We start from the raw sequence: 12,111 nt of genomic DNA, 5'->3' as shown, positions 1-12,111 counted from the left end.
TTTCAGCCAGTCGCATGGTGCCTTCGCTTTTGCGTTTATTTTGTTTAGTTTTTTTTAGATTTCCGTGAACAAATAGCTTCAGTCGCAGACTTACAATCAAAACCAAAGCATAGCATCATAAATAAAGGTGATAAAAAGAAGATATTGGGGATGCTAGAGCGTGGTTTCAATTTTGTTTGCTCTGTGGCTCTACTCAGTAGCATTCGGCTACCCTGCGTGCTTTTTTGGAAGGATTTTTCTTGTTTAATTTTCAACTGTGCACTTGGCATTCATGTCAGCAATCAAGGGAGTGTCGCTGTTTCAGTCGCAGCAGCACTTCCGGGGAGTGTCGCTAGCTGACGGAAGAGCCGACGCCACTCACATAGTTTCTCTTTTGCTCTGACGTATTTGACGACTGCCGGGCACGTTTTGCCAGATTTTAATGTAGTGCTTCATTAATCGTCATTCGTGCTACGGGTCCAGTAAGCTCATAAAGGCTTTTACCTTGAAGGCCTTCACCCAGGGGAAGGCATGCCAAGTATACACACCTGGCGGCCAGGTGCCACAAAGCAGGTTTCAGGGACATACCATGTATGCCTGAAATCAGAGAACGCGTCTAGTATTGGTGCTGAATGACAGGAGTCGTGAGCCTGAGGTGGAGTGCCGCTCCCCCCCCCCCCCCCCCCCTTCCCCCTCCCCCCCCCTTGTGCAGGACCTGACGTCGGTGCTGATCCCGGCCGTGTTTGAGCCCGTCTTCCAGGGCTTGCAGGACCAGAATGACGATGTGAGCGCCGTGGCAGCCTCTGCCCTGGTTCCCGTCACCGAGGAGCTGGTCAGGACGCTGCCCCACCAGGTCAGTGCTCCCTCCCTGTCCACTTCTTCATTTGTCCTTGCCTTTTCTCACTGCATTCTTTTAACCATGATCACTGACCAACACGCCCAGACAGCCACTTTAGTTCCCTGCAGCACTGCCTTCTTCGGAAGGAGGTAGCCGAGCGGGAATTGTCTCAAACAGCTGGCCTCGAGGTTTTCCCATTTCTGTGGAAAAAAAAAAAAAGGGTTGATGGGGAGGGCATGAGCTTAAATGCCCATTGTAAGAGGGTGCTGTCTGCAAACCAAAAAGCGGGCTCACCTCACCAGCATTCCAGAGAGCTGTGAGTGACAGGTCACTAATTTTGCGGCAGGAGCAGTAGTGACTGCTTCCAAAAAGCCGTCGGCCGCCGCGGTGGCTCAGCGGTTATGGTGCTCGGCTGCTGACCTAAAAGACGCGGGTTCGATCCCGGCCGCGGCGGCTAGAATTTCTTTGGAGGAGAAATTCTAGAGGCCCGTGTACTGTGCGATGTCAGTGCACGTTAAAGAACCCCAGGTGGTCGAAAATTCCGGAGCCCTCCACTACGGCGTCTCTCATAGCCTTAGTCGCTTTGGGACGTTAAACCCCATAAAACCAAACCAAACCAAAAAGCCGTCGACGTCATTGTGAGCGGTGTGAAGCCTCAGAGAAAGTTTTGGGGGGGTGGGGTACTGGTACTATTCCTAGTTCATTTTGACGAGTATGATGCATCACATACTGTATTATGTTGCCGCAACTAGTTTTTATTTTTTGCGTACGGTGTACATTGCTATATATGCACGTTACTTTTTCTGAACTTCACAGTTCTGCCATGTAACAGTCTCCTGGGCCCTGTCAAGCTGCTTACCCAGCTCTTAGCCCAGGAGACCATTCCAGTTCTTTCTGGGAGAAATAAAGAATGATTGATTGATTGAGTGGAGCATCCGCTGAGTGCAGAGGAGGAAAGTGGAGAGCGGCGGCAGCAGGATAATTGATTTCAGTCCTAGTGGAGATCCTGCGGCATCAGTCGGAATGATGATTGCATTTGTTTGTTGTCGTGCCAGTGACGGGTCATTGGGCCTCTGTGGTGCGTTATTCCCCCCCCCCCCTCCCTGCCAGGTTCCCAGGGTGGTGTGGACGCTGTGGGATGCCCTGCTGGAGCTGGACGACCTCACCTCGTCGACGAGCAGCATCCTCATGCTGCTGGCCGCTCTGCTGTCCCACTTCACCCAGGTGTCCCACTCTCAAAGGTGGGTTGGACAGACGGTGTGTTGCACTCTGTCCAGGCATTGCCCAGGGTTGTTACCGTATTTACTCGCATAATAGGCGCACTCGCATAATAGGCGCACCCCTGGTTTCGTCGCGAAAAGTTAGATTTTTTTATTTCCGCGTATAATAGGCGCACCCCGAACTTGGCACTGTGATCAATACTTTATTTACACGATTGCAAGCCGACGCCTCGCCGCCCCCCAGTCTTTATTTTAACAAAGTTTTTGCTGAACTGACACTAGTCCTCACTAGTGCTGCTGCCGTCGCAGCTGCTGCGGACCCACAGCACGTACAACGACATCGCGTAGAGCAGCCGCACACAGTTTTCAGGGATGCTCACTTTAAACGTCTGTTTCGATAGCTTCATCTCCAGCCGGAAACGTTCCTGACTTAGGCCCACAAAAACCTCGGCGCCTGGAGTCGCGTACGAAAATTGGGGCACGCCGCAGTCACAACTGCCGCACTTCTCGGCCACGTCGAATTTTCGACCTGCCGCACGCTTGCCGTGTTCGAAAGCAAACTCCCAGCCGTGTAGCTATTAAGGTGCTTGCCCGTCGAGCTAAAATAGCAACGCTCGGCGGCAGAGCCACAAACCACGATGAACTAACCGTAGCCTCCGTGATCGAAGCGCGCTTTAACGGCGCGCGCCGCCGCCGGAGCAGATAGCTGCGGCCACAAACTAACGCGCTACTGCAGATCTCGGCACTGATAGCAACAAAAAAACTGGAGCTGGTGATGCTGATGACGATATAGATAGCGAAAGCTCGCGGCGGAGGAAAACATTGATGATGATGATGAGCTTGGCCTCGGGCGCCCTGCGTGGGCGCTAGAATGTAATTTCACAACTTTTCCTTCTCCGTATTTTTTTGTTTTGTACAAATTATAGCTCTGCGTCCCAAAATTTTAAATATACTCCATTCCCTGTACATGAGTGCGTTTGTATCCGCTATGCACCCTGGCCAATCCCCCCCCCGTGGGTATGTGCCGTTCAGCCTGAGGACATCATCATCATCATCAAGCGCCTGTTGCGCGCCGCCAAAGCTGATCGCGGAGGCCTCGGCGCGTGCATTTCGAAGGCTATTCCCGCGTGGGTCGTGGAAAGTTTCGGTGCGGCCCTTACATGGATCTTTTTTTTTTTAATATTTTCTTCGGGAAAACGGGGTGCGGCCGGTATACGAGTGCGTTTATGCGGTGTGTTCAATTTTGCGAGTCGAAAAATTTACGGAAATTTTACCCCGCATAATAGGCGGACCCCGAACTTTGAGCCGGATTTTCTGGAAAAAAAGTGCGCCTATTATGCGAGTAAATACGGTATTGCCTTGCCGTTTGGGCGTTGTTCACTCGAGGGAGTGGCACATGTTGTCGTTGCATCAGGCGATACCTTATATACTCGCGTAATGAACCCACTTTTTTCCCCGAAAAATTGACCTCAAGTTGGGAGGGGGGGGTTCATTATGCGGGAAAAAATTTTTTTCGAAATTTTTCGGGCGATTACATTTCATATCACAACATCAATCAAAAATGCAATCACAGCCTTACCTCTATAGAAAAACCACGGATGCAATGTGAATAAAAAAGTTTATTTCACACACTCCTTGGCTCGGTCTCGCATTATCACTCGGCCTCGCTCTCCGAGTCGAGGCTTTCGCTCGCGTCGCTCGCAACTTCTTTGTCGTCGTCATTGTCCCACAACGTGTCGTCTTCTGTGCCGTCCAAGAAGTTTGAGATTCCAGTTTTCTTGAGGCTACGGATGATCACCTCGGGGGAAATTCCACGCTTCCAAAATCCATCGGCAAAGCATGTCGATGGTTGGCCTTTGTGTCTTGCCAGTCGGTGTCAGGTCGTGGTTTGCCATCTACTCAGCGTACAGCCGCCATACGTTGTCCTTAAATGGTTTGTTGACAGAGACTTCAAGTGGCTGCAGCACTGAGGTTAGGCCACCCGGCATAACAGCGATGTCTGTTCACAGCTCGCTCAGCTCCAACAATATGGCGGGTGGCTGACGTCCCAATGCGTTGTCTTTAATTTGTTTTACTGCCGCTGCGCCATAAGGCCATTGGTCACATGTGACTGACATTTCGAACCTGGTGCCAAAAACTCAAGACGACACTCCTGCACAAGCTGCGCCATCGAGTTTGCTTTTGTAGCACCATTTCTTTGGTTTCAGTTTTGTTTGTTTCTTTTCTGATGCAAGGAGGCAACGAGAAAAATGAAACTTGGCCAGTCGCCAATAATGGTGTTCATTTCGTTGCGAGCTCCTCAAGGGCGAAAGGCTACACTGAGCACTTTTGTCGATTCTTGGGGTGTCTTCTTTCTGTTCTTTTTCTTTTTTTTAAAGCAGTAGTGGTGAGTTAGGCAACCACGTGGAATGTTCGAATTTGAGTGCCAATTGCGAGATTTCATCTCTGAGGCCTGGGACATCAGTGCATGCTCGCACATGTTTCGTTTTACTGGTCGCATTGTATTTTGCATAGTGTGCTTGGTTTGTAAGTGATGATTATTTGGTGCTTTAGGGACTTTGCAACATACTGCCGAAATATTCTACCAAATGCGCCAGGAGAATTTTTTATGATGATGTCAACGAAGGCCATGCCTCCTTTTCACCCATAGAGCCCATTCACTACCAACTGAAAAAAAAAAAAAAAGAAATGGAGAAGAGGAAGAACTCCAAGCTCTGCTGCAAAAGAAAAAGAAGAACAGAACTCTGAACAAGTGTAATTGCAGCACGTACTGTATACCTACATTTATGTCCTTGCACAACTTCGGTTGGAATCATGGTCTATAAGCTGCAGGGTGATGTGTTGCTGTGCGCAGTGCATTTAGTGCTTCTTGAAGAAATATTACTTGAAGCAATCAACTAAAAAGGGAACCTGCTGTAGTAGTGCACTCTCGCCCAATGCAGAGCCTGGCAGTAGTGCACGTGTTCCCTGATTTGTGCCTTGTCTTGTGTCCAGCGGTGGTGCAGTGCCAGACGGGGAAGAGCGGATGGCAGGCACCGTGGAGGATGATGGGGCAGTGGTGCCTCTCCCTGAGGGCAACGGAAACGGCACGGATGATGCCCCCCTGGCCCAGTGGGTGCCCCGTCTGTGGCCCTTCCTGGGGCACAACTCGGTCGCCGTGCGCCTCTCCGTGCTGCGCTCACTCCTCATCCTCACCTCCGACGGAGGGGCACCACAGGTACGGGGTGCCACCGCAGTCCGTCGTATGTACGTAGTCTCTGACTTGCGTTTAAGGCGAAAGCCTTTAAGCGCTCACACTCGCAGCCATGACTCCATCCGTCCGCTACATCTGAAGTGAAAGTCGTAACTAGTCACTACTAGTCACCAGTCATGACTACTTTGGTCAAGGTTTTCTAAAACAGGGGATGTTAATTTTGTTGAAGTACTAATCTGGACTGAAGTGACAGCCTTTTCTTCCAGGTGTGTGGTGGGGTGCTGCTGAATGTGCACATTGTGTGATGTCAGAAGCAAGTTCCCACGGGGACGTTTGGGGGGGTTGTCTGGTGAGGTTGTTTCCCTTGACCGGTTATCGGCATATGTGCCGCCACCCCTGTGTGCAGCCCCTGAAGGAGTGGATTCCTCCGCTGCTGCCCTGCATGCTGCGCCTTCTGTACCAGCGCTGCCTGCTGGAGACGTCAACGGAAGTCCTCAACCTCATCTACCAGGTGCGCTTTCGGGGCAGTGTCCCACAGAGCTTCCTGTTTTTAGTGCGCTACCACTGCCGCTTCCAATCACCAGCATGGGGGAAGAGTTGGGGAGCCGACCTGGTCCACGGCTAGGATGGCTACCGCTGCCAACGGCCTTCCTTTGATGGTTTCGGTGCATCCTCCCCATGAGGCCACAGTGCCGGTGACGAGGGAATGTGTTGTGTGCGCTCAGGTGCTCGCAACAGGGTGACAGTAACTGCAAAAGCAAAACTTGAGGCAGGTGTGTTGCCCCCGTCAGCCGTGAGGTGCTTGGTGCAATAGATGTGCGCACCATGAGCGAGGCCCGATGCAATCCCAATGGGCACGTGAACAACGCACGCCACACAATTAGAGTGCGGAATAGACCACTTCGACTGCAAAAAATGATTTCTCCCTCGAGAGGACCGCTGCACTTTTTTGCTGATCCTTGGCATGCTGTGAGGCGAATTTCGGTGTTCTGGAATTGCAGTGTCACGGAGTAAACGAGATTTTGCCGACTTTGTTTAATCATGGTTTAACCATAGCACCCGACAGTCCACTGAATAAACACTGCCATTCTCTTTGTGACTGAGAATGGGTGATGAGCGTTGCAGTTCCTCTCCGTGTGGATGTTCCAGGTGTGGGAGAAAGTGGTGCGGGGTGCCCCCCTGGGTCCCCTGCTGACGGCCGCCTGCCCCCACATGAGCTCCTGGCTCTGCCTGCTCATGCACCCCGCACACCTGCAGGTGAGTGAGGGGGTCCGTCTGACTAATTAATGTGCAGTCTGGACTCTCTGAACAGTGTTGTTCATGGTCAGATTTTTAGGGGCTTCTGAAGTGACTCGTAAAACTAAAATTGAAATTCGTTTGAAACTCTGAACTTGACCCAGAAGATGAGGCTTCGATCCCGGCCGTGGCGGCTGAATTTCGATGGAGGCGGAAATCTAGAGGCCCCTGTGCTGTGCGATGTCAGTGCACATGAAAGGACCCCAGGTGGTCGAAATTATTCCGGAGCCCTTCACTACGGCATCCCTCATATCCGGAGTCGCTTTGGGACGTTAAACCCATAATCAAGAAACTCTGAACTAGGGGCATTCAAAGTTTTGAGTAGTTTGTGACTGTTGCTGCTCAAAGTACCCAAACCTTGTCAGCAGTCCGGAATCATGAAATTCCCGGTTAGTCTGAAGTAGCGGCCCAACGTCTTGGCATTTTCCAAACAGTGTTCACTGTCTGTAGCAAGTCGCACTTATTCAGTTGAATTGAGCTTTTTTTTTTGTAGAATTGACTGCTAGCATGCACGCTAGTCGTTGCCTAAAGCTAGCATGCTAGTCCGTGTCTGAAGGGCCACTGACCAAGTGTCTGGACATTTTAGACAAACAAGCCCACTGCATAGATGAGCCATCAGAGATAACTTCTGCAAAATGCTAGAGCCGTGGAAGTCCCGAAAAGCAGTAAAAATTCAAGTCAAAGCCCATTTGCTCTTCTTTTTCGAGGAGCCGAACTCCTTGTCCACTACGCTGGCATCTAAGCCTTGCGGATGACATCATCCACCCAACTTTTGCAAACTACAATCCACTGGTCTATCGTTCTGACTGACGGGTGAAGGGTGGGCATAGCCTATGCATCGCAGCGTCTGCTTGTTCGGTGCAAATTGCTGACAGGTTATGCCTTGAGCCATGTCTGAAAGCAAGAAAAAAAACAGCTGGGGCAGGGAAGGACAAAGGAAAAAGAAGTGCAACGAAACACAGCCAGGAGCCCTCCCCATGAAATATCTGCGATAGCAAAAAGCAAGCAAAGAATTCTTTCCAAGGCGGGGCCATGGCGTAGACGTGTGAAGTAGACTCCACACCTCCTGCTAGTGTCGGCGGAGGAGCGTGAATTTTCGTTTGCAGAGGGTAGTTGACGAGGCGTGAGAGAGAAAAAAAATTGTGGAGAGGGAACAGGTGGAGAGGAGCATAGCAGAGTAGCCTGATTGGGATGGCTGTAACTACGCTATTAATGAGCATTTTCAAGAAATGTTTGTGGCCGTGTGTTCCGAAGATTATGCCTCGCAACCATAGGGGTAGAAAATATTTTCAACCGAGACGGGCGTCAGTTGCTCTTTAAAACTAGTGTGTTGACAGCCATTGAGAACGATCATGGCTCAGCAAAGAAAGCTAATGGGTCAGGCTGCTGGCATTGGGGGTAGCTGAATTCACTGCTCTTTGCACTTTGTCTTTAGGCGTCACAAAAGAAGTGTGTAACGTACGGTCCCTTGCTGTTGTACACCACTCACCTGCTCTTCATCTGTTCTGTAAGCTACCGTGTAGAGACGTCTCGTGTCGCTTCGTCAGCAAGGAAGTGTGGCCCTGACCCTGTGCTCATCAACTTGTGCAGGTGGACGTTGTGGCTCTGCAGTGGCTGGTTCTGCCACCAAACCTCAAGGTGAGTGGAGGAACGGTGCAGTTACCATTCCTACGATGGCTGTCTGTCTTATCAGAATTGGACACTTACCGTTCATATGATGGCCGTTTTGTGTTATCAGAACTGTACAGTTACCGTTACTACTGTGGCTACCTGCTGTCTGAACCTTGCATTTACCGTTGCTACAGTGGCCATCTGTGTCTTGGGGATGTCCTAATTTGGGGACCCTCAAACCGAGCAGTAACTGCTCGCTGAGAGGCACTGGAACAGCAGCTTGGGCTTCTTGGTTTTCACACCTTGGAGTGAACAGCGCTGGGACTAGAGATGAGGATGGGAGCACTATGTGCAGTCAGCACAGCACTCATGCATACCATGTTTACTCGCTTAATTTTCACTTTTTTTTTTTACCTAAAATTAAGGCACATCCCCTTTTTTTCAAAAAGGGGATGTGCAAATTTTGCAGAGATATTTGCGAACAGTTTCTAAGAAACTCTACGGCGGTCACAAACACTCACTGTGTGCAGTATTTTGCTGCATATAAGTCGACACCGCAACTCTCGCCTCTCACTGGCCAAAAAAAGAAAAAAAGTGGACTCCAAATATAAGTTGACGTATACCCCTGCGCCTGCCACAGGCCCACGTTGTGTAGTTTCCTGCATGATGGCATCACAGCGTGTGCACAGCTCAAAGCAATAAACGTGCACGGTACAATTGCAAAGCTAGTAGTCAGAGGCAAATGGAGATACTAGGCGATAAAATGGTTCCCTCGAATGTAGCCTGGCTGAGCGGCAGGAAATAGAACAGCCAGCACTTTGATAGTTTCTGATTCTGGTGTCACGCACGCTTCGGAGGTTACGGGAAGTGTGCCTTCTCAGCCGTTCGTATGGGAAAGTGACTGCTGGAACGAGCAAGTCTGGTAAATTGCACACAGTTGACTTGCCGAAAACAGTTTACAAACATGTTGCCAACTTTTTTTTTAGACCAGTGACTTGCCTTTCACAGATGCACGTGGTGACGCAGCCGCGCTGATCATCCTCAAACATGACCTGCACACGTGCATGCTGATGTGCTAATAAATAATAAGTAATAATGGTGTGCTAATAAAGTCCAGCTAATAAATTAGGAGTGCACAAATCACATGAGGGCGCAGATTACGCGAGTAAATGTGGTGCCTTTCCATCCTCATCTCTGGTTTCGGTGCTGTTGAAGACAGCCTTGGCATTGCAGTGACGGTTTCTAAAGATGCAGGCCTCTGGTGGTCAGTGCTGGGTCGCTCTCTGAGGCCAGAGCTGACTTGAGCTCTTGCTTCACCGCTCAAAAACACAGCCGTACATGACTGCATTCTCTTGCATGCACAGTGCACCACGATCCCCATCACTGCACCTTGGCCTGCGAGGTAGAAGTGTGCCCCGCGAGTGTCTGATCCAGCCCTCCTCTCCCTCTCTCTCTTACTCCCAGCCTGACAAGAGGATCCGCCGTGCTCCCGGTACGATCGGTCCCCAGGAGGGTCCCACCGCTGCTCCTGGTGGGGGTCCTCCCCTGCTCGGGGGTGAGGTGTACCTGGCCGGAGCCGAGTCCCTCAACGAGAGCCCCGCTGATCGCGAGCTTCTGGTGCTGCGGTGCCGCTGCACAGCTGCCAAGTGAGGGAGGCGCCACTGTTGCTCGGTCACGCGCACATTCGTGCACGAAGCGCAGAATTTTTTCTGGCCAAATGTTTTTAGGGGATGTTTTTAGGGAATCCCCCAAGGTGGAGTAGATTTATAATGAGGGAGCAATTATTCATTGACATCCACCCAAGCACAGCCATACGGCTACAAAGGAAAGTTAAGCAGCTATCTCAGTTTTCTCGAATTATTGATCAATTTTCTCTCTCCCTACCATAAGCATCCCGTCCGGGTTAGCTCAGTTGCTAGAGCGACTGCTCCGGCGAAGCGGTGGTCCCGGGTTCAAACCCCGGACCAGGACGAATTTTTTTTTAACTGTGAAGTTTCTGAGAAAGCTGTACAGCTTTCCAGTGAGTTATAGAATTTGTTCTCTGTGGGATGAGTTGCAAGCAAAATTAACTCATTCTGTCTACATGAGCAATCTTTGTGGTCCTACTCGTGCGGTTGTCATCACTGCCAACAACTTGAATAGAGGAGAGCGGCAGTCCCCCCTGCAGTGCACATCTTCGTGCAAAACATTGCTCTTAGACTCTGCTCATTTTAGCCATTTATGAGGCTTTTTATACAAGGCTATTTTTAACCCTTTAGAGGAAAGCTCTATGCATGTCACACACATAAAATTGAGTACTCTGGAAGTTGAATGACATCACTTTCTTGACATTTCGACTGCTGGATTCGTAGAAACAAAAAAAAGGTGGGAGGGATGCTCATTTGTACCGATGACTTCATAAAAGTACTTCAGGTGTGGTACGTATTCGTGCCCGAGTCTTATCAATGTATACAAAAAGTTGTAGACTGAAAATTAATTCTGGAAGTATTATGAGCCCGTTTACTGATAGAAAAGGTTCGAAAGCTCAACAGGTTTTCAAATCCTTTTTTTTCCTGTCAGCATTGGCCGCAGTGAACCGTGCGCCCATGCTTGTAAAAATGTTCCCACTGATGCAGCTGAGAATGGACTGAGAGTGGAACCAGGTTGACACCGGAAAATGCTGAGAGGAAAGTTTTTGGGTTGCCTACCCCAGTGTACATTGGGGTGGAGCAAAGGAGGCTTGATTGATCTTCATCTTGGGCTGTCCTGAAAGATGCTGGAGGTGCTGAAGTGCTTGCTGCGGGTGCTGAAGTACTTGTTGCGGGTGCGGTGCTGAAGTACTTGTTGCTTGTGCTGAATTACTTGTTGCGGGTGCTGAAGTACTTGTTGCTTGTACTGAAGTACTTGTTGCGGGTGCTGAAGTACTTGTTGCGGGTGCTGAAGTACTTGCTGCGGGTGCTGAAGTACTTGCTGCGGGTGCTGAAGTACTTGCTGCGGGTGCTGAAGTACTTGCTGCGGGTGCTGAAGTACTTGCTGCGGGTGCTGAAGTACTTGTTGCGGGTGCTGAAGTACTTGTTGCGGGTGCTGAAGTACTTGTTGCGGGTGCTGAAGTACTTGTTGCGGGTGCTGAAGTACTTGTTGCTTGTGCTGAAGTACTTGTTGCTTGTGCTGAATTACTTGTTGCTTGTGCTGAATTACTTGCTGCGGGTGCTGAAGTACTTGTTGCGTAAGATGCTGAGGTATACTTGGTCGGGGTGCTGAGGTGTATGCCTGTTTTGGGTGCTGTGTTCCAGGCTCCTGGGCCTCCTCTCCGGCCTGGTGACCCAGCCCATGCCCGGCCTGGAGGCTGTGCCCCCGGTGGTGGTCGAGAGCCCCGTGGAGAGCTATGCCCGCCTGGTGCTCTTCCACCTGGCCTCCAAGAGCGCCCTGCAGCGCATGATGACCGCAGCCGTCATGGCCCACTGGGTCACCCTGCATCCGGTCAGTCTCCCTCTCTCTCTCTCTGGCATCCTGCAGTCTTCTTTAAGGCAGAAGCCTTTAATGCATCATACTGTCATTAGCAACTGTGTCGGCAGATTTGTCCGCATTTCGGCGTCACTAAAAAAAAATGTCCAGGCTGAGAATCGAACGAGTCACTACTCATTTGGCATTTGAACTACTCATTACCACTCATGACTAGTTAGTCTTTATCGGGTAATAACTAGGGATGACTAACCAGTCATGACTGGTTAGTCATTAACCAATCATGACTAGTTAGTCATGGCTAGCCAAACCAAGTTTCCCCATAGCCACCTCGTGTGTACTAATGGCCGTGCGGCCAAAGCTGCGGGGAAAGGCTTTCTCCTCGCACACTTTAGATCGTCAGAGTGGCCCCTGAATTTTTTTATGCCGCTGACTGCAATATAGGGTAGTTCTGTTGGGCAAGTAGTCGGTCCTTTTTTAACGGGACTGACTACTCAGCGGTCAGCGCCCAGTTTTTTTTTTCAGCTCAAAGT

General features: G+C 50.3%; 1 protein-coding gene across 4 annotated transcripts in view; it reads left to right on the top strand.

Moving 5' to 3' along the window:
• Positions 1-12,111, top strand: part of Hel89B (histone acetyltransferase 1) — a 118,814-nt gene that overhangs the window by 56,670 nt on the left and 50,033 nt on the right. For 3 of the 4 annotated variants that reach the window (XM_089586123.1, XM_089586121.1, XM_089586119.1), the window contains exons 9-16: positions 692-832; positions 1,928-2,058; positions 5,032-5,254; positions 5,637-5,741; positions 6,380-6,487; positions 8,117-8,164; positions 9,602-9,783; positions 11,410-11,596. In XM_089586123.1, coding sequence (XP_089442249.1) covers positions 692-832; positions 1,928-2,058; positions 5,032-5,254; positions 5,637-5,741; positions 6,380-6,487; positions 8,117-8,164; positions 9,602-9,783; positions 11,410-11,596 — 1,125 coding nt within the window. The remainder of the gene's footprint in view (positions 1-691; positions 833-1,927; positions 2,059-5,031; positions 5,255-5,636; positions 5,742-6,379; positions 6,488-8,116; positions 8,165-9,601; positions 9,784-11,409; positions 11,597-12,111) is intronic. The other variant, XM_089586122.1, reaches the window with a different exon arrangement.

Source organism: Amblyomma mixtum, chromosome 4, assembly GCF_055824585.1.
Source record: "Amblyomma mixtum isolate Tamu chromosome 4, ASM5582458v1, whole genome shotgun sequence".
NCBI classification, from domain to species: Eukaryota; Metazoa; Arthropoda; class Arachnida; order Ixodida; family Ixodidae; genus Amblyomma; species Amblyomma mixtum.
The sequence above is the reverse complement of the archived record's forward strand: the minus strand, read 5'-3'. Positions and strand labels throughout refer to the sequence as shown.